The 22992-nt window shown below is 45.1% G+C and overlaps 1 protein-coding gene across 2 annotated transcripts in view; it reads left to right on the top strand.

The window, feature by feature from the left end:
* Positions 1-22992, top strand: part of fer1l4 (fer-1 like family member 4) — a 320348-nt gene that overhangs the window by 115813 nt on the left and 181543 nt on the right. For both annotated transcript variants that reach the window (XM_068000123.1, XM_068000124.1), the window contains 7 exons: positions 376-528; positions 3709-3892; positions 8390-8514; positions 15596-15730; positions 17321-17494; positions 18112-18225; positions 18748-18909. In XM_068000123.1, coding sequence (XP_067856224.1) covers positions 376-528; positions 3709-3892; positions 8390-8514; positions 15596-15730; positions 17321-17494; positions 18112-18225; positions 18748-18909 — 1047 coding nt within the window. The remainder of the gene's footprint in view (positions 1-375; positions 529-3708; positions 3893-8389; positions 8515-15595; positions 15731-17320; positions 17495-18111; positions 18226-18747; positions 18910-22992) is intronic.

Here is a 22992-nt window from a genome sequence, read left to right as displayed (position 1 = left end):
GAGGGGGTCCGGAACAATCCCCACGGGAGGGGGTCCGGAACAATCCCCACGGGAGGGGGTCCGGAACAATCCCCACGGGAGGGGGTCCGGAACAATCCCCACGGGAGGGGGTCCGGAACAATCCCCACGGGAGGGGGTCCGGAACAATCCCCACGGGAGGGGGTCCGGAACAATCCCCACGGAAGGGGGTCCGGAACAATCCCCACGGGAGGGGGTCCGGAACAATCCTCACGGGAGGGGGTCCGGAACAATCCTCACGGGAGGGGGTCCGGAACAATCCCCACGGGAGGGAACTGTGTCAGTCATGGAGAATATTCCCCGTCGGCCAAAATTCTTCTGGAATATTCTGCATTTATTCCTATTGTTTTTCCTCAGCCCCAAGCTCCAATCCCGGATGTCTTTATCTGGATGCTGAGTAATGGGAAACGAGTAGCCTTTGCAAGGATCCCCGCCCGCCAGCTTCTTTACTCTGTGGTGGAGGAAGAGAAGGGAAAAGACTGCGGTAAAATTCAGTCCGTCATCATGAAGGTAAGCAATGACAAACAACGTTAATCATCTGTCACTTCATCACACTGCAATGTGTCAACATGCTTCACACCTTGAAACTGCAGTGATTTGTTATGTAGGTAAATGTGATAACTGTTCTGCGCTGCCAGTGTCCCTCAGAGAGCAGTGCGCTGACTGAAACCTGTTTGAGGGATCAGTGTTGGCCAGGACACTGGAGGGAATCCCTGCTTTTCTTCAAATAGTGCCCTGGGGTCTTTAACACCCATTTGGGACTTCCGTTTAATGTCTGGTGTGGACGAAGCACCTTGGACAATTCAACACTCCCTCAGTGTCACCCTAGGGTCGAGCCTATGGAATACGGTCCAGTCCTGGCGTGAGGCTCAGACCCAGATCCTCTGGTGCAGTGGGTCGTCGCTACTAACTGAGCCAAGCTGACAATTGTTCAGAGGATTGTAGAAGTTAATGAAAATAGGTTCAGAAAGAAAAATCCCAATTGGGTAAAATAAAGTAATGTGAATAAAAAACAAACTAGTTATTGTAAGTAACCTTTTACCACCCGAGTGGTGCATTACCGCCCCTGCTGGCAAGTGTACATATGTGGGTGGTGGTTGAGGAGAAGATGGGGGCCTAGATATTCAACCGCACAGTGCCCGTTTTCCAGGTGCTAAACGGCCGCCTAAGCCTCCAGTGTGGCGTGCAAGAAGTGCACGCTCATTACAAGCCGGAAGTGTGCCACCCACCATATTGGTAATGGCCAAAAAATTGGGGTGCCGTGCCCACACCTGAAACAGGTGTTCGGTCCTTTGCGTATGGAACTAAGAGGCCGACCACCACCCTCCCGATTACTATAGCAGACCAAAATCGCTCATTAAGGTGCCAATGAGCTCGCTTTGATATTGCGTCCCCATAGATTGTAAATAATAAGCAATTTATTATACTGTCTCGGCAATTGAAAAAACACCCATTGAATTGGAAAGTCTTTGATCCTTTTTTGGCTGTGAACAGAGGGAGATAAGACAACGACTTGGACACTTGCTGACAGATGGGCCCTTTGAAACAGGCAGACTGTGAACTCAGTCAGGTTTGTTAAAGAGAAAGCCACAAGGTCTTTGCTGAGGCAAAGAAGCTAGAAATACTGGAGGAGAGTTAGCAGCCATCTTGTTTAAGTCAAGTAAGACGACCCACAGATGTGGAATAGTGTGGCGTGTTTGTTATTTTGAATTGTTATCTGAAGATAAGTTGTACTGTTTCAATTAAGTGAGTCTGATCATAATGGATGTTCTGTATGTTCACCTTACTGTGAAATAAAGCAGCATAATGATTATAACTGACCTTCTCTCACCAAATGATTGCTCGGCCTGCCTTTAGAGAGATTGAAGCAGTGTGTATGCAAAAGACACACATATCTGGTTAAGATCACAAGGGGGTGCTATCGGTGCACCCCTGATTTATGCTATCGTACAGGTAGATATCGGGCGGTGTGAGTCAACTCCCACTAATGGAAGTGACTGACACGACTGATTGTGAGACTACTGATTGTGAGAAAGTTGCTACGGCTGACCCCAATTAGTAAAGTGATCATTCGGCAAAGGCCGGGATAACCCGCCCAGAGTCGGCATCTAGACTCATTTATGAAGAACGTACGCTCAGTGTACCAGAGAGCAGCCAATGTCTGTGGACCTATAACTGGGCAAGTAGAATCATACAAAATTTATGGCACAGAAGGAGGCCATTCAGCCCATCGTGTCCGCGCCGGCTGAGAAACGAGGCACCCAGCCTAAACCCACTTTCCCGCATTTGGTCCGTAGCCCTGCAGGTCACGGCTCTTCAGGTGCACATCCAGGTATTTTTTAAATGAGTTGAGTGTTTCTGCCTCTACCATCCTCTCAAGCAGTGAGTTCCAGACCCCCACCACCCTCTGGGTGAAATTTTTTTCCCTCATTTCTGCTCTAATCCTTCTACCAATCACTTTAAATCTATGCCCCCTGGTTATTGACCCGTCCGCTAAGGGAACTAGGTCCTTCTATCCACTCTATCTAGGCCCCACATAATTTTGTACACCTCAATCAAATCACCCCTCAGCCTCCTCTGTTCCAAGGAAAACAACCCCAGCCTATCCAATCTTTCCTCATAGCTAAAATTCTCCAGTCCTGGCAACATCCTCGTAAATCTCCTCTGCACCCTCTCTAGTGCAATCACATCCTTCCTGTAATGTGGTGACCAGAACTGTGCGCAGTACTCAAGCTGTGGCCTAACTAATGTTTTATACAGTTCTAGCATAATATCCCTGCCTTTATATTCTATGCCTTGGCTAATAAAGGAAAGTATTCCGTATGCCTTCTTAACCATCTTATCTACCTGTCCTGCTATGTTCAGGGATCTGTGGACATGCACTCCAAGGTCCCTCACTTCCTCTACACCTCTCAGTATCCTCCCATTTATTGTGTATTCCCTTGCCTTGTTTGCTCTCCCCAAATGCATTACCTCACACTTCTCCAGATTGAACTCCATTTGCCACTTTTCTGCCCATCTGACCAGTCCATGGATATCTTCCTGCAGTCTACAGCTTTCCTCCTCACTATCAACCACACGGCCTATCTTTGTGTCATCGGCAAATTTCTTAATCATGTCCCCACATTTAAGTCCAAATCGTTAATGTATACCACAAAAAGCAAGGGACCGAGTACCGAGCCCTGCGGCACCCCACTGGAAACAGCCTTCCAGTCACAAAATCACCCGTCGACCATTACCCTTTGCTTCCTACCACTGAGCCAATTTTGGATCCAATTTACCACATTCCCTTGGGTCCCATGGGCTTTTACTTTTTTGACCAGTCTGCCATGTGGGACCTTGTCAAAAGCCTTGCTAAAATCCATGTAGACTACATCAAACGCACTACCCTCATCGATCCTCCTTGTCACCTCCTCGGAAAATTCAATCAAGTTACTCAGACACGACCTCCCCTTAACAAATCCGTTAGGTCTTTGTGGGGAGAGATGAGAAAATTTAGGGAAAAATGGATTTGATCTTCATATGGAAGGTACAGACTGTAAAGTGAAGCTAAGTTGTTATCACAGTGACAGGATTCTTTGCCAAGTGGTTGGTTTGGGTGCTCAGAAATATCTGCCTTGTAAGTAAAAATGATTGATCAAAGTGAAGCATTCAATTCTGACAGTGACTTGTTCTATTATTTTCAACCAGGCTCCAGGCGCACCTATTGGGGAGATTTTTGCTAAACTGGAGCTGTACATGTGGCTGGGAGTCACAAAATACACAAAGAACAATATCAGCAGTCTGCCCCAGGAGTTTATTCCAGTCTATGAGGAAGCTGTAAAGAGAACTGACATCACTCAAACTCTGCCACCTATCAGGCTCAACAGTGACTGTAAGGAACAGGATTATCAGCACACCCGCGCTGCATCCGTCCGCCCACCCGCGCTGCGTCCGCCCGCCCGCGCTGCATCCGTCCGCCCACACTGCATCCGTCCGCCCACCCGCACTGCGTCCGCCCGCCCACGCTGCACCCCTCCGCCCGCGCTGCATCCGTCCGCCCGCCCGCCCGCGCTGCGTCCGTCCGCCCGCCCGCCCGCGCTGCATTCATTGCCTTCATGTTTATATTTTGGGGTGAATTTTTCTGCTTCTTAAAACGCAGGATGTTGGTGGAGAATGGAGCATTGTGTACACGCAAGACAGGTATAACAATCTGCCCCAGCAATGTCCTAAATAACACTGCCACTACATCGGAACATAGGAACAGGAGTAGGCCATTCAGCCCCTCGTGCCTGCTCCGCCATTTGATAAGATCATGGCTGATCTGTGATCTAACTCCATATACCTGCCTTTGGCCCATATCCCTTAATACCTTTGGTTGCCAAAAAGCTATCTATCTCAGATTTAAATTTAGCAATTGAGCTCGTATCAATTGCCGTTTGCGGAAGAGAGTTCCAAACTTCTACAACCCTTTGTGTGTAGAAATGTTTTCTAATCTCACTCCTGAAAGGTCTGGCTCTAATTTTTAGACTGTGCCCCCTACTCCTAGAATCCCCAACCAGCGGAAATAGTTTCTCTCTATCCACCCTATCTGTTCCCCTTAATATCTTATAAACTTCGATCAGATCACCCCTTAACCTTCGAAACTCAAGAGAATACAACCCCAATTTGTGTAATCTCTCCTCGTAACTTAACCCTTGAAGTCCGGGTATCATTCTAGTAAACCTACGCTGCACTCCCTCCAAGGCCAATATGTCCTTCCGAAGGTGCAGTGCCCAGAACTGCTCACAGTACTCCAGGTGCGGTCTAACCAGGGTTTTGTATAGCTGCAGCATAACTTCTGCCCCCTTGTACTCTCGTCCTCTAGATATAAAGGCCAGTATTCCATTAGCCTTATTGATTATTTTCTGCACCTGTTCATGACACTTCAATGATCTATGTACCTGAACCCTTAAGTCCCTTTGGACATCCACTGTTTTTAACTTTTTACCATTTAGAAAGTCCCTGTTCTATCCTTTTTTGATCCAAAATGGATGACCTCACATTTGTCTACACTGAATTGCATTTGCCACAGTTTTGCCCATTCACCTAATCTATCAATATCGCTTTGTGATTTTATGTTTTCATCTACACTGCTTACAATGCCACCAATCTTTGTGTCGTTGGCAAACTTAGATATGAGCCTTTCTATGCCTTCATCTAAGTCATTAATAAATATTGTGAATAATTGAGGCCCCAAGACAGATCCCTGCGGGACTCCACTAGTCACATCCTGCCAATGTGAATACCTACCCATTATCCCGACTCTCTGTCGCCTTTCGCTCAGCCAACTTCCTAACCAAGTCCGTACTTTTCCCTCGATTCCATGGGCTTCTATCTTAGCTAACAGTCTCTTATGTGGGACCTTATTAAATGCCTTCTGGAAGTCCATATAAATGACATCCATTGACATTCCACTGTCCACTACTTTAATCACCTCTTCAAAAAATTCAATCAGGTTTGCCATGCACGACCTACCTTTCACAAATCCATGCTGGCTCTCTCTGATTAACTGAAAATTCTCGAGATGTTCAGTCACCCTATCCTTAATTATCGACTCTAGCAATTTCCCCACAACAGATGTTAGGCTAACTGGTCTATAATTCCCTGGTTTCCTGCTCTCTCCTTTCTTAAAAAGCGGAGTGACATGTTCAATTTTCCAATCTAGAGGGACAGTTCCTGAATCTAGAGAACTTTGAAACATCAAGGTGATATTTCCCTTTCTCACATAACCCATCACTAAAACTCAAGGAAACAATCTAAAGACTACCAAAAAGATGGAGCTAAATGACAACTCACAATTATTAATGCAGCTCACAGAAACCCAAATGGGAAGCTGAAACAAGCTTGTGTCTCTTTCCTTGCTTGGTGTTTGGTCACTTTGAACTTATTTACATCAATGTAGTGTTGAGCTAAACTAGTGTTGCACTAGTTTTTTTGTCTTAAATGAGCCCTCCTGGTCATTGATAGTATATAAGTAAGCATGGTTTACTACTAGTAGATTCTACTTCAGAATTTGTTTTCAAGTAGTTGTCTTTGTGAAAGTTCCCTCTGTGAAAGGGAAATCGTGTTTGACTAATTTATTAGAGTCCTTTGAGGAAGTAACAAGCACCGTAGATAAAGGGGATCCTGTGGATGTGGTGGACTTGGATTTCCAGAAGGCTTTTGACAAGGTGCCACATCAAAGGCTACTGCACAAAATAAGAGCTCATGGTGTTGGGGGTAACATATTAGCATGGATAAAGGATTGGTTAGCTATCAGGAAACAGAGAGTAGGCATAAATGGATCATTTTCAGGTTGGCAAGATGTAACGATTGGAGTGCCACAGGGATCAGTGCTTGGGCCTCAACTATTTACAATCTATATCAATGACTTGGATGAAGGGACCGAATGTATGGTTGCTAAATTTGCTGACACAAAGGTAGGTAAGCTGTGAAGAGGATGTAAGGAGTCTGCAAAGGTATATAGATAGGTTAAGTGAGTGGGCAAAAATTTGGCAGATGGAGTGTATTGTGGGAAAATGTGAACTTGTCCACTTTGGCAGGAGGAATAGAAAAGCAGTATATTATTTAAATGGAGAGAGTTTGCAGAACTCTGAGGTACAGAGGGATCTGGGTGTCCCAGTACATGAATCACAAAAAGTTAGTATGCAGGTACAGCAAGTGATTAGGAAGGCAAATGGAATGTTGTCATTTATTGCAAGGGGACTGGAATATAAAAGTAGAGATGTTTTGCTACAGTTGTACAGGGCATTGGTGAGACCACATCTAGAATATTGTGTGCAGTTTTGGTCTCCTTATTTAAGAAAGGATATATTTGCCATAGAGGGAGTGCAGCAAACGTTCACCAGACTGATTCCTGGGATGGCAGGACTGTCGTATGAGGAGAGATTGGGTCGACTCGGCCTGTATTCACTAGAGTTTAGAAGAATGAGAGGGGATCTCATCGAAACGTATAAAATTCTGACAGGGCTACACAGACTGGATGCAGAGAGGATGTTTCCCCTGGCTGGGGGGAGGTCCAGAACGAGGGGTCACAGTCTCAGGATACGGGGTAGGACATTTAGGACTGAGATGAGGAGAAATTTCTTCACTCAGAGGGTGGTGAACCTGTGGAATTCTCTACCACAGAAGGCTGTGGAGGCCAAGTCACTGAATATATTTAAGAAGGAGCTGGATAGATTTCTAGATACAAAAGGCATCAAGGGGTATGGGGAGAGAGCGGGAATATGGTATTGAGATAGAGGATCAGACACGATCATATGAATGGCGGAGCAGGCTCGAAGGGCCGAATGGCCTACTACTGCTTCTATTTGACGTAGAAACACTTTGTTAATGTTTATCTCATAACAACCTTGTGTATGCTATAGAGAATTGTTCAATTTGTTTTGTTACACATAAAAGTACTTTCACACTTTCTTGTAACTGCTAAAAGTTACCTCTCTGCAAGAATTTGGCCTTGAAAATTGAGTCCCAGTATTTGTCCTGGATGAGTCGCAATTTCCTCCTGTTAAACATTGAAGCAATCATCTTTGGCCACCCCCACAAACTCCCTTCCCTCACCACTGACTCCATCCCTCTCCCTGGCCACTGTCTCCGGCTGAACCAGATTGTTCCCAACCTCGGCGTTCTATTTGACCCTGAGCTGAGCTTCCGACCTCATATCCTCTCCGTCACAAAGACTGCCTACTTCCACCTCCGTAAAATCGCCCGTTTCTACCTCAGTTCATCTGCTGCTGAAACCCTCATCCGTGGTTTTGACACCTCGAGACTCGACTATTCCAATGCTCTCCTGGCCGGCCTCCCATCTTCCACCCTCCATAAACTTGAGCTCATCCAAAACTCTGCTGCCTGTATCCTAACTCGTACCAAGTCCCGTTCACCCATCACCCCTCTGCTCGTTGACCTATATTGGCTCCCGGTCCCATAACAACTTCAATTTAAAATTCTCATCCTCGTGTTCAAATCCCTCAATGGTCTTGTCCCTCTCTATCTCTCTAACCTCCTCCAGCCCTTTGAAATCTCTGCATTTCCCCACTTCTGGCCTCTTGTGCATTCCCAATTTCCTTGAAGGCTGTGCCTTCAGCCACCTAGGCCCTAAGTACTGGAATTCCCTCCCCAAACCTCTTTGCCCCTCAACCTCGCATTGCTTTAAAATGCTCCTTAAAACCTATCTCTTTGACCAAGCTTTTGGTCAGCTGTCCTAATACCTTCTTCTTTGGCTCGGTGTCAATTTTTGTTTGATAATCGCTCCTGTGAAGCGCCTTGGGACATTTTACTATGTTAAAGGCGGTGTATAATGCAAGTTGTTGCTGTATGTTAGTTAATATCTATTATTTTTTCCTGCTCATAGACAACAGTTATTTCCAGCTCAGAGCCCACATGTACCAAGCCCGAGGGGTTCTTGCAGCTGATGAGAACGGATTATCAGACCCTTTCGCAAGAGTTGTGTTTTCAACTCAATGTCAATCAACCAGGGTAAGCAACTTTAATCACTTATCAATGTAATGTACACTTTATTTTTATTTTGTGACAGTTAGGTGAGGGATGTTAGTGGAGTTTTTTGAGGTCAAGCTTGCTCCAAGATGACATGCCTGAGATGAGAGATTGGAATCAAGTTAATCCCCTGGGGCAGACTCACTAATCTGGATTACTGCGAACCTATTGGCTCAGGGCACTATTGACGATTATGCATCCACCCTGACTCTTTGGTGGGTCCTTAGGGCTTATTCCCATTTTCCTGTAAGACAGTGTTTTAATGGGCACAAGCTGGACAAGCAGTAGGAAGTTTACAAGTGCTGCAAGATTCATAGATGTAGCTGGTTAAGCTTGAAGGATTTTGGACTTTTCAATATGGACTTTTAATACCTGTTTTTAAGGAAGACTAAAGAATGGACTTGAAACCCTGGATTATTTGGTAACAGAGCAGAATTTAGTTAAAAGTATGAACAACAAAGGAAAGAACAGAGAACTATCAGGTTGGCCAAAATCAGAGTGCATGATGGTCTTTGCTTCCTGTCCAGGATGTTTGAAGTTCGAAAGGTGTGATGGATATTATTCTTGCTTCAAACTGTCTGAGAGAGATTTGCTGTACTTTTGAAGGATATTGGCTGCTAACAATAAGAGATAAAACCACAGTTAGAGATAAGACAGCTGCCTGCTGGATCTTGAGGACTGTGAGAAACTGTCCTAAATACTAGCAGGCTGTTCGGCCCAATAACAGACTTGGGAAAAGAAGATATAAAAACAGCCATTTTACAGCTATTTCTAGGATTTCCAGAAGAAGTAGTCAAAGGACAATTTAACCCCTTATCTCCCAGACAGACCAAACTGATCATCCTGAGGTTCAAATTGCGATGTGTCCCTAACAGGGAATGTGCAGAGTCCACATCAGGCAAATGAAACTCTCTCTCTGAATCTCTCAGTTTTTTGGTTGGAGATTCTTAAACAGCAAGATATGGTTAGTAATATGAAAAGATGTGGAAGTAATACAGATGGCGGGAGTCCAGCAGGAAGATTGCCCATGGCCTTTCCTATTGCATTTAGAAAGTAAGAGTCTAAATGGGGGAGAGGAGCAGAGGGATCGGGGGGAACAGATACACAAATCACTAAAAGTAGTGACGCAGGTTAATAAGACATAAAAAAGGCAAACCAAGCCCTGGGGTTCATTTCTAGAGAGATAGAATTGAAAAGCAGAGAAGTTATCTTAAACTTGTATAGAACTTTGATTAGACCTCACTTGGAGTACTATGCACAGTTCTGGTCTCCATATTATAAAAAGCATACAGAGGCATTGGAGAAGCCGCAAAAAAAGATTTACTAGGATGATACCAGAAATGAGAGGTTATACCAATCAGGAAAGATTGAGCAGGCTGGGGCTCTTTTCTCTAGAAAAGAGAAGACTGAGGGCTGACTTTTTTTAAATTTGTTCATGGGATGTGGGTGTCGCAGGCAATGGCAGCATTTATTGCCCATCCCTAATTGCCCTTGAGAAGGTGGTGGTGAGCCGCCTTCTTGAACCGCTGCAGTCCGTGTGGTGATGGTTCTCCCACGGTGTTGTTAGGAAGGGAGTTCCAGGATTTTGACCCAGCGACGATGAAGGAACGGCGATATATTTCCAAGTTGAGATGGTGTGTGACTTGGAGGGGAACATGCAGGTGGTGTTGTTCCCATGTGCCTGCTGCTCTTGTCCTTCTAGGTGGCTGAGGTCGCGGGTTTGGAAGGTGCTGTCGAAGAAGCCTTGTCGAGTTGCTGCAGTGCATCCTGTAGACAGTACACACTTTAGCCACGGTGCACTGGTGGTGAAGGGAGTGAATGTTTAGGGTGGTGGATGGGGTGCCAATCAAGCGAGCTGCTTTGTCCTGGATGGTGTCGAGCTTCACTCATCCAAGCAAGTGGAGAGTATTCCATCACACTCCTGACTTGTGCCTTATAGATTGTGGAAAGGCTTTGGGGAGTGAGGAGGTGAGTCACTCGCCACAGAATACCCAGCCTCTGACCTGCTCTTGTAGCCACAATATTTATGTGGCTGGTCCAGTTAAGTTTCTGGTCAATGGTGACCCCCAGGACGTTGATGGTGGGAGATTTGGTGATGGTAATGCCATTGAATGTCAAGGGGAGGTGGTTAGACTCTCTCTTGTTGGAGATGGTCATTGCCTGGCACAAATGTTACTTGCCACTTATCAGCCCAAGCCTGGATGTTGTCCACGTCTTGCTGCATGCGGGCACGAACAGCTTCATTATCTGAGGCGTTGCAAATGGAACTGAACACTGTGCAGTCATCAGCAAAGATCCCCATTTCTGACCTTATGATGGAGGGAAGGTCATTGATGAAGCAGCTGAAGATGGTTGGGCCAAGGACACTGCCCTGAGGAACTCCTGCAGCAATGTCCTGGGACTGAGATGATTAGCCTCCAACAACCACTACCATCTTCCTTTGTGTTAGGTATGACTCCAGCCACTGGAGAGTTTTCCCCCTGATTCCCATTAACTTCAATTTTACTAGGGCTCCTTGGTGCCACACTCGGTCAAATGCTGCCTTGATGTCAAGGGCAGTCACTCTTACCTCACCTCTGGAATTCAGCTCTTTTGTCCATGTTAGAGGTCTTTAAGATTATGAAAGGGTTTGATAGGGTAAACATAGAGAAGATGTTTCCACTTGCAGGGGAGACCAGAACTAGGGGCCATAATTATAAGATACTCTCCAATAAATCCAATAAGGAATTCAGGAGAAACTTCTTTACCCAGAGAGTGGAACTCACTACCACAAGGAGTAGTTGAGGCAACGAGCATAGATGCATTTAAGGGGAAGCTAGGTAAACACATGAGGGAGAAAGGAATAGAAGGATATTGTCAGAATGATTCAACTTGACTCATAGGAACATAGGAACAGGAGTAGGTCATTCAGCCCCTCGTGCCTGCTCCGCCATTTGATAAGATCATGGCTGATCTGTGATCTAACTCCATATACCTGCCTTTGGCCCATATCCCTTAATAACTTTGGTTGCCAAATAGCTATCTATCTCAGATTTAAATTTAGCAATTGAGCTAGTATCAATTGTCGTTTGCGGAAGAGAGTTCCAAATTTCTACCACCCTTTGTGTGTAGAAATGTTTTCTAATCTCGCTCCTGAAAGGTCTGACTCTAATTTTTAGACTGTGCCCCCTACTCCTAGAATCCCCAACCAGTGGAAATAGTTTCTCTCTATCCACCCTATCCGTTCCCCTGAATATCTTATAAACTTCGATCAGATCACCCCTTAACCTTCTGAACTCTGGAGAATACAACTCCAATTTGTGTAATCTCTCCTCGTAACTTAACCCTTGAAGTCCGGGTATCATTCTAGTAAACCTACGCTGTACTCCCTCCAAGGCCAATATGTCCTTCCGAAGGTGCAGTGCCCAGAACTGCTCACAGTACTCCAGGTGCGGTCTAACCAGGGTTTTGTATAGCTGCAGCATAACTTCTGCCCCCTTGTACTCTAGTCCTCTAGATATAAAGGCCAACATTCCATTAGCCTTATTGATTATTTTCTGCACCTGTTCATGACACTTCAATGATCTATGTACCTGAACCCCTAGGTCCCTTTGGACATCCACTGTTTTTAACTTTTTACCATTTATAAAGTACCCTGTTCTATCCTTTTTTGGTTCAAAGTGGATGACCTCACATTTGTCTACATTGAATTCCATTTGCCACAATTTTGCCCATTCACCTAATCTATCAATATCGCTTTGTAATTTTATGTTTTCATCTACACTGCTTACAATGCCACCAATCTTTGTGTCATCAGCAAACTTAGATATGAGACTTTCTATGCCTTCATCTAAGTCGTTAATAAATATTGTGAATAATTGAGGCCCCAAGACAGATCCCTGCGGGACTCCAATTAGATATAGTGATACTTCATACAAGGATCAACACATGCAAGTGTCAAAGCAGCAGTAAACAGAACTTATATTACCCATTCCATTCTGGGTAAAAGTTGTATCCACTTCTCACTCCTCACTCCTCACTCCTCACTCCTCACTCCTCACTCCTCACTCCTCTTGCTTCTACACTAACAAAGTCTCAGACTCCCTCAGTTATACCCCAAAGGAATGGAACTGCGATAAAATATATCCAATCAGGTATTTTACCCAATACTCCCCTTAATTTACCAAATCAGTGCCTTGTGGCCCCCTTATCTCTCCTTATTCTTAATAATAAGATTCTTAGCACACTGTTTCCCAGTCCCTGCAGTTGATGAATTACCCTGAAGGCCTTGAAGGTGATGGGAGTACTGGCTAGCTTCAGCATTCCAGTACGTCTGAAGTAATGGGAATACCGTTATGTCCCTCCTTTAGTTTGCAATAACAAGATGCTCATGGCTATAAGTGCCTGCAGCTGCAATAGCTTAATTTAAAAGCAATCTTTGTTATGGCACAATAGTTTCAGCTAAAGCTTTGACTATTTGACCCTTTCAAGCCTGGTTCTGCTAAATACCTTCTAAACCTATATTTCCTTACAATAGTTTTAGCATAGTTATGGAAAAGGACAAAGACAGAGCAGGAATTAAAGTTTTCAATTGGGGAAAGGCCAATTTTACTGAACTGAGAAGTGATTTAGCAGAAGTAAACTGGAAACATCTACTTGAAGGTAAATCAGTGTCAGAGTTGTGGAAGACATTAAAATGGGAGATTCAAGGGGTTCAGAGTAAACATGTTCCCACAAAGAAAGAGGGAGGGGCTGCCAAATCTGGATGTCAAGAAGCATTCAGGGTAAGACAAGGCAGAAAAAGAAAGCCTATGATAGACACCGGGAACTCAATACAACGGAAAGCTTAGAGGAGTAAACAAAGTGCAGGGGTGAAGTTAAAAAGGAAATTAGGAAAGCAAAGAGAGGGCATGAAAAAATGTTGGTAAGTAAAATCAAAGAAAACCCAAAGATGAGCAAGAGGATAACTAAGGAAAGAGTAGGGCCTATTAGAGACCAAAAAGGTAACCTATGTGTGGAGGCAGAAGATGTGGGTCTGGTTCTTAATGAATACTTTGCATCTGTCTTCACAAAGGAGAGGGATGATGCAGGGATTGTAGTTAAGGGGGAGGAGTGTGAAATAATTGGATGGGATAAACATAGTGAGAGAGGAAGTATTAAGGGGATTAGCATCTTTGAAAGTGGATAAATCATCAGGGCCGGATGAAATGTATCCCAGGCTGTTAAAAGAAGCCAGGGAGGAAATAACGGAGGCTTTAACAATAATTTTCCAAACTTTACTGGATACAGGCGTAGTGCCGGAGGATTGGAGGACTGCTAACGTTGTATCATTGTTTAAAAAGGGAGCGAAGGATAGACCGAGTAATTACAGGCCAGTCAGCCTAACCACAGTGGTGGGCAAATTATTGGAATCTATTCTGAGGGACAGGATAAACTGTCACTTAGAAAGGCACGGACTAATCAAGGACAGTCGGCACGGATTTGTTCAGGGGAGATCGTGTCTGACTATCTTGATTGAACTTTTCGAGGAGGCGACAAGGAGGATCGATGAGGGTAGCGTAGTTGATGTAGGCTACATGGATTTTAGCAAGGCTTTTGACGAGGTCCCACATGGCAGATTGGTCAAAAAAGTACAAGCTCATGGGATCCAAGGGAATGTGGCAAATTGGATCCAAAATTGGCTCAGTGGCAGGAAGCAAAGGGTAATGGTCAATGGGTGTTTTTGTGACTGGAAGGCTGTTTCCAGTGGGGTGCCGCAGGGCTCAGTACTCGGTCCCTTGCTTTTTGTGATATACATTAACAATTTGGACTTAAACATAGGGGGCATGATTAAGAAATTTGCGAATGACACAAAGATAGGCCGTGCGGTTGATAGGGAGGAGGAAAGCTGTAGACTGCAGGAAGATATCAATGGACTGGTCAGATGGGCAGAAAAGTGGCAAATGGAGTTCAATCCGGAGAAGTGTGAGGTAATGTATTTGAGGAGAGCAAACAAGGCAAGGGAATACACAATAAATGGGAGGATACTGAGAGGTGTAGAGGAAGTGAGGGACCTTGGAGAGCATGTCCACAGATCCCTGAAGGTAGCAGGACAGGTAGATAAGGTGGTTAAGAAGGCATATGGAATGCTTTCCTTTATTAGCTGAGGCATAGAATATAAAAGCAGGGAGGTTATGCTGGAACTGTATAAAACGCTAGTTAGGCCAGAGCTTGAATACTGTGCACAGTTCTGGTCACCACATTACAGGAAGGATGTAATTGCACTAGAGAGGGTACAGAGGAGATTTACGAGGATGTTGCCAGGACTGGAGAATTTTAGCTATGATGACAGATTGGATAGGTTGGGGTTGTTTTCCTTGGAACAGAGGAGGCTGAGGGGTGATTTGATTGAGGTGTACAAAATTATGAGGGTCCTCGATAGAGTGGATAGAAGGACCTATTTCCCTTAGTGGAGGGGTCAATAACCAGGGGGCATAGATTTAAAGTGATTGGTAGAAGGATTAGAGCGGAAATGAGGAAAACTTTTTTCACCCAGAGGGTGGTGGGTGTCTGGAACTCACTGCCTGAGAGGATGGTAGAGGCAGAAACACTCAACTCATTTATAAAATACCTGGATGTGCACCTGAAGAGCTGTGACCTGCAGGGCTACGGACCAAATGCGGGAAAGTGGGATTAGGCTGGGTGCCTCGTTTCTCAGCCGGCGCGGACACAATGGGCCGAATGGCCGCCTTCTGTGCTGTAAATTTTCTAAGATTCTATATGTTGATAGGGTGAGATGAAGTAGGGAGGGAGGAGGCTCGTGTGGAGCATAAACACTGGCACAGACCTGTGGGGCCGAACGGCCTGTTTCTGTGCAGTGCATTCAATGTAATTCTATGTAATTTGCTGATTGTTTTCCATTTCACAGTTCCTGATTTTTGCTGCTCATCACTGACCAATAAACCCTGTAGATTTTTGTGATTGAGTTTCATGATTTGGGATTTATTTCACTGAGGACCCTGGGACTGTTGATGTTTCAGTTTATTGCATGTAATTGAAATGCAGGATTCATAGCAGGTTTGAGTTTTCCTTCAATTCCTCACAGTACCTGGAAGAAACACTTTCCCCGACGTGGTGCGAGATGCTGCTGTTTGATCAAATCCTGATTGAGGGAAGTAAAGAGGAATTGAAGAACGATCCCCCCATTATCATCATCAGTATCTTCGACTACGACAGCTTCGTGAGTCTCAGCCGAGTGCAATTTAATAAAAGTCTAACAGTTGTCACTAGGATAAAAAAGTAATGCTGGGGATGACATTTTGTACTGTCCCTTTGAACTGTGAAGAACACCCAGCTGTACAATTATAGATTTTGTAGAGTCGGTATTGTGTTTGGAGAGAGCATTTTGTCCCTGTATAATACTGGGGTACAGTACTGGTGGGTACAGTTCTGTCACTGTATAACACTGGGGTACAGTACTGGTGGGTACAGGTCTGTCACTGTATAACACTGGGATACAGTACTGGTGGGTACAGGTCTGTCACTGTATAACACTGGGATACAGTACTGGTGGGTACAGGTCTGTCACTGTATAACACTGGGGTACACTACTGGTGGGTCCAGGTCTGTCACTGTATAACACGGGTACAGTACTGGAGTTACAGTTCTGTCACTGTATAACACAGGTACAGTACTGGGGGTACAGGTCTGTCACTGTATAACACTGGGGTACAGTACTGGGGGTACAGGTCTGTCACTGTATAACACTGGCGTACAGTACTGGTGGGTACAGGTCTGTCACTATAACGCGGGTACAGTACTGGGGGTGCAGGTCTGTCACTGTATAACACGGGTACAGTACTGGTGGGTACAGTTCTGTCACTGTATAACACGGGTACAGTATTGGTGGGTACAGTTCTGTCACTGTATAACACGGGTACAGTACTGGTGGGTACAGGTCTGTCACTGTATAACACTGGGGTACAGTACTGGTGGGTACAGGTCTGTCACTGTATAACACTGGGGTACAGTACTGGTGGGGACAGGTCTGTCACTGTATAACACTGGGGTACACTACTGGTGGGTCCAGGTCTGTCACTGTATAACACGGGTACAGTACTGGAGTTACAGTTCTGTCACTGTATAACACGGGTACAGTACTGGGGGTACAGGTCTGTCACTGTATAACACTGGGGTACAGTACTGGGGGTACAGGTCTGTCACTGTATAACACTGGCGTACAGTACTGGTGGGTACAGGTCTGTCACTATAACGCGGGTACAGTACTGGGGGTGCAGGTCTGTCACTGTATAACACGGGTACAGTACTGGTGGGTACAGTTCTGTCACTGTATAACACGGGTACAGTACTGGTGGGTACAGGTCTGTCACTGTATAACACTGGGGTACAGTACTGGTGGGTACAGTTCTGTCACTGTATAACACGGGTACAGTACTGGTGGGTACAGGTCTGCCACTGTATAACACGGGTACAGTACTGGTGGGTACAGTTCTGTCACTGTATAACACGGGTACAGTACTGGTGGGTACAGGTCTGGTGGATACAATTATCTCAATGCTAGTGCGAGTAATTCTAGGTGAGGATTTAGGAGTAACTCTCTCTTTCTCCTTCCCCTGACCTCCGCCAGCCCCTTGTACAGAGTTATGTGGCAGAGATTGGGAAGTGAGCTGAATGGGATAACGCAAATCCATGTCCAGCTATTTGGTGATGTTGCATTTTGGTTCCACAACAAAATTGGATCACGATATATTTATAGAATGAATTTTGGATGCAATCAGAGTCTGATGTTATCTTTTATTCAAAAACACAGGGAGGCCCAGAATTCCTTGGCCGTGCTTTTGCAGCCCCTGTTATTAAACTGCAGGATGAAAGCTACTCAAGACCGTCCTTAAAGTTTCACGACATTTACAAAGGCCGGACAATGGCTGGAGAACTACTAGCTGCATTTGAACTGATTGAACTTGATTATAGTGGATATGGAGAGGTAAGAAAAACAAACATTCTCAGATTATTAACTTTACTCCTTGCACACAACCTGTTTGTAGCAAATTAACAGCAGACAACACTTGTCAACTTCCTGCTGCTTGTCCAGCTAGGACTACCCATTAAGGCAAGCCCATCTCTCTCTCCACCCAATTGCGCCCGCCTCTCTCACCACTCAACTGCACACCCACCTCGATGGAGAGACTCGGGGAGGGGAGACTAGGTGCAGGGAGGGGCAGGAGGGGAGACCCAGTGTGGGGTAGGGTACAGGCAGCAACGTTTTGGAGGGTGGAGGACGCAAGGCTTCCAGGAGAGCATTGGAATAATCGAGTCTGGAGATGACATGTTTAAGAGTTTCAGCAGCAGATGGGCTGAGATAGGGGTGGAGATGGACAATGTAACAGAGGTGGAAATAGCTGGTTTTTGTAATAAAGAGGATTGGGAACACAGGATGATGCAATCACCCTTTATAGAACAGAAAGAGTTCACAAAGTTATTGTGGGAGGAAGTTAGAACAGTAAAAGTGAGCACAAGAGGGCATGTGAGAGCTGGAGAAAAGATTTGGTCAAGGGTAGAAAATGGAGAATTCAGTTCTTAAATACGTGACTCTCGTTTTAGCCCTCTCTGCCGGAGGACGTGGAATCCAAGGATCCAGAATACCTCGATGAGCGTAGCAACCGTTTCATTATTCCTGCAACAATCCGGCCAAAGCTCAAGAAGTTCAGAATTGAGGTAAATTTCCGTCTGGATATTAACTCCCCTGTGAATTACATAATTACATCAATTGGTTAACATGTTTGGGTGGAATTCCTCTCTCTGCCATCTTAATGAAGTTGTTGACCCATTTATTATGAGGGTGGATTAATACCTGAGCCATGCTGATGGATGCCAGGAGTCCCAGATGAATTGTGAGGCCAGTTTTGCCTCCCTCACTCCCCTGTTGAATTGGCTCAGTCAAGATGGACAATGTGGAGAGCATCCAATCAGGAATTCCAGCTCGTAATGAGTTGCAAACTGTTGTTGTCCAATTGAAGTCCAGTGCTGTCGGACTGTAGTTTGAAGCTAGCATAAAACAAGCTATTTTTCATTTACTGTGGATGCAGAAAAGCATCAGGAAAAGCTTGACCCAAATGTGGGACATGTTCCATTACACCAGTTACCTCTCTCAGCTCTGCCACAGATTAGATTTCCAGTGCTGACCTTTGATTCCTTCACATGCCTACACACCAGATAAAGGACATTTTATTTTTCTAGGTTCTTTTTTGGGGCCTTCGGGACCTCAAACGTATAAACCTTTTTGAAGTGAAACAGCCCCAAGTGACGATGGAATGCGCTGGTCAGAAAGTAGAGTCTGAAATCATTGCAAATTACAAGGAGAATCCTAACTTTGGTGAACTCGTGAAGTATTTTGAAGTGGTACGTAACAAACTATTCTGGAAAATATGCAGTTGAAGCTGTGAGTAATGAAATATTTGGATTGGGGTTCGGACGGGTCCTTGTAGATGGCGATGTGTTAAACTGTCTGTTCTGCTCCTGATCTTTTCCTTAAAAGACCAGACATGCCCGGATAGCAAACTGGAGCAGAATGCTGAGCTAAATCCCTCCTGCCTTCCTAACCCAGGAACACTGAGCCAATTCAGGCATTCAACTACCACTGTGGCTGACAGCAGCTAACTGAGCATAGACTTGAGATTGAAGCTGGGACCTGCCTGGTCTATACGGCTCCATCTCACACTGAGAAGGCTGCTGATCGTTTATTTGGATTTTAAAGTGTGTTTTTTCCAATGATGGTAGTTCTACAATCTGCGATGGGCTAAATACCTGCTGTTGCTATCATGACTTCTTAGGGTCCCAAGCTGCTCTCTGTCAGGCAAATACTGTTGCTGTCGCTGTTACATTACAAATTGCTCCAAGTGCTGCTGGATTCTGTGGATGTTATTCAATAGCTGATTGGGCTACTCTCATGAGATTATCAGTGACAGGTGTTGGGAGGAACAAAAAACAGGACAATCATCCCAAATGGCCTAACCACACAATTCAAATGTTTTGTGAAAAAGTTGCAAAATGGAGGATTTCTACCTTCTCTCCCGAAAGCGGTGACTCGCTGCGATGTGGTTCTCTGCGATGTGGTTCTCTGCGATGTGGTTCTCTGCGATGTGGTTCTCTGCGATGTGGTTCTCTGCGATGTGGTTCTCTGCGATGTGGTTCTCTGCGATGTGGTTCGCACCCTCTGCTACCTAACTCAAACTGCAATTCTTCATATGTGGACCTAGACAGTTAGTGTAAATGGACTATTGGACAGTGGAGAAGGCTGCACATCACAGCAGTGCCTCTTCTCTCTTTCCAGTCTTCCTACAGTGTCCAGAGGTACAGAGGTCACTGAACAGTGACCAGGAGCAGAAAGCCTGGCTGAGTTTGGTCTCCTAGCCCACAGGTACTACACCATCCCAGTACATAGTGGTGATTGTCCCTGGGGTTTGCCAGGAATCTGGCATCAATATTCCCGAGGTTTGCACCCAGCCACACCGACTTCACTGGCACTAAGCCCCAGGAAAAACAGGGAGCCATGAATCCCCTTGAAGTTGCCCTGGGATTACTGAGGCTTGCCCTGATGGGGGTTGGACTGAGTGTGTCTGCAATCGGCACAGACCTGGCATTCCAAAGAGGTGCAGGAGGAGAGTGGTCCTTGCCCACTCACCCTCATTTTCCTGTTGTTTCACCAGCCAGGCCCCCATTTGGAGGAGCACTCAGAAGGAGCAGGCCTTAAGCTGTTTAGCTCAGCCACTCTGATTGGAGGCAGAAACTCTGCGGGTAAGCCCCCTTGGTTGCTTTTTGGGACATCAGCTTAAGGCCTGTGAAAGCCGCTTTGGACAGAAGATATCAAGCCCTGACCACAGCAGCCATTGCCACTGCTGAGCCAATCATTGGGCTCTCATCCCTCCCAGAGAGTGGTCCTGGAATTGGACCATTCAACACTCTGCACTCTTCTGGCATCTGAGCAGGGCAGGGGCCGGAGAATGGGCCCCTATTGTTCAGTTTGACAGGAACTGGCTGGGTTCTCATTGCTGCGAAGGTGTGTTCGACTCCAAGTACAAGGATGAGCTGTTGTGCCCAATCACGGAGCGGCAGTGCACAGCCATAAGAACATTTAAGAATATGGGAGGATTTTAGAATTCAGCAAAGGAGGACCAAGAAATTGATACAAAAAGGGAAAATAGAATATGAGAGTAAACAAGCGAGAAACATAAAAATGGACTGTAAAAGCTTCTATAGGTATGCAAAAAGGAAAAGACTGGCGAAGGCAAATGTGGGTCCCTTATAGGGAATAAGGAAATGGCAGAGAAATTAAACAAATACTTTGTGTTTGTCTTCACGGAAGAAGACACAAAAAACCTCCCAAAAATACTAGAGAACCAAGGGTCTGGCGAGAATGAGGAACTGAAAGAAATTAGTATTAGTAAAAAAAAAGTCGTACAGAAATTAATAGGACTGAAAGTCGATAAATCCCAAGGTCCTGATGATCTACATCCCAGGATTTTGAAAGAGGTGGCTATAGAGATAGTGGATGCATTGGTTGTCATCTTCCAAAATTCTATAGATTCTGGAATGGTTCCTGCAGATTGGAGGGTAGCAAATGTAACCCCATTATTTAAGAAAAGAGAGAGAGAGAGAGAAAACAGGGAACTACAGACCTGTTAGCCTGACATCAGTAGTAGGGAAAATGCTAGAATCTATTATAAAGGATGTGATAACACGACACTTAGAAAATAATAATAGGATTTGGTAGCGTTAACATGGATTTATGAAAGGGAAATCATGTTTGACAAACCTATTGGAGTTCTTTGAGGATGTAACTAGTAGAATAGATAAGGGAGAACCAGTGGATGTGGTGTATTTGGATTTTCAGAAGGCTTTCGATAAGGTCCCACACAGGAGTTTGATGAACAAAGTTAGAGCACAAGGAATTGGAGGTAATATACTGGCATGGATTGAGAATTGGTTAACAGACAGAAAACAGAGAGTAGGAATAAATGGGTCTTTTTCAGGTTGGCAGACTGTGACTAGTGGGGTACCGCAGGGATTGGTGGTTGGGCCCCAGTTATTCACAATCTATATGAATGATTTGGATGAGGGAACCAAATGTAATATTTCCAAGTTTGCTGATGACACAAAACTAGGTGGGAATGTGAGGAGAATGCAAGGAGGCTTCAAGGGGATAAGAACATGGCAGATGGAAAAATGTGAAGTTATCCACTTTGGTATGAAAAATAGAAATGCAGAGTATTTTTAAATGGTGAGAGATTGGGAAATGTGGATGTTCAAAGGGACCTGGGTGTCGCTGTACATGAGTCACTGAAAGCTAACATGCAGGTGCAGCAAGCAATTAGGAAGGTAAAAGGATTGGAAAACCGCAAACATAACACCCCTATTCAAGAGGGGAGTGAGAGAGAAAGCAGGTAACTATAGAGCAGTTAGCCGAACATCTGCCATTGGGAAAATGCTAGAATCCATTATTAAGGAAGTAGTAGCAGGACATTTGGAGACTCATAATACAATCAAGGAGAGTCAACATGGTTTTATGAAGGGGAAATCATGTCTGACAAATTTATTAGAGTTCTTTGAGGAAGTAACGGGCAGGGTGGATAAAGGGGAACCAATGGATGCAGTGCATTTGGATTTCCAAAAGGCATTCGATAAGGTGCCACATAAAAGGTTACTGCACAAGATAAGAGCTCATGGTGTTGGGGGTAATATACTGGCATGGATAGAGGATTGGCTAACTAACAGAAAACAAAGAGCCCAATATTAGCAGGGCGGCGGGTTCTCAGCGGGGGGTTGACTGGGCACGTGGGTAACGCGCCCGGTGAAATCAGTGTGCTCCGCACGGAATTGCAGGATAATTGGAGCCACTTACCTTTGCTTCCGGGTTTCGCGCTGGAAAGCTGCGTGGCGGGCGGACTGCCCGTTACTTCCTCAAAGAACTCTAATAAATTTGTCAGACATGATTTCCCCTTCATAAAACCATGTTGACTCTCCTTGATTGTATTATGAGTCTCCAAATGTCCTGCTACTACTTCCCAATGGCAGATGTTCGGCTAACTGCTCTATAGTTACCTGCTTTCTCTCTCACTCCCCTCTTGAATAGGGGTGTTATGTTTGCGGTTTTCCAATCCTTTTACCTCCTGCATGAAGGGAATGATGGCACACGTACAGGAGGGTATCTCCGAGATAGTGTCACAGGGACGTGAAGCCATAGGAACATAGGAACAGGAGTAGGCCATTCAGCCCCTCATGCCTGTTCCGACATTTGATAAGATCATGGCTGATCTGTGATCTAACTCCATATACCTGCCTTTGGCCCATATCCCTTAATACCTTTGATTGCCAAAAAGCTATCCATCTCAGATTTAAATTTAGCAATTGAGCTAGTATCAATTGCCGTTTGCGGAAGAGAGTTCCAAACTTCTACCACCCTTTGTGTGTAGAAATGTTTTCTAA

The sequence above is a fragment of the Heptranchias perlo genome, chromosome 19 (genome assembly GCF_035084215.1).
Source record: "Heptranchias perlo isolate sHepPer1 chromosome 19, sHepPer1.hap1, whole genome shotgun sequence".
NCBI classification, from domain to species: Eukaryota; Metazoa; Chordata; class Chondrichthyes; order Hexanchiformes; family Hexanchidae; genus Heptranchias; species Heptranchias perlo.
Note: the sequence above shows the minus strand (reverse complement) of the source record. Positions and strands in the feature narration are given on the sequence as shown.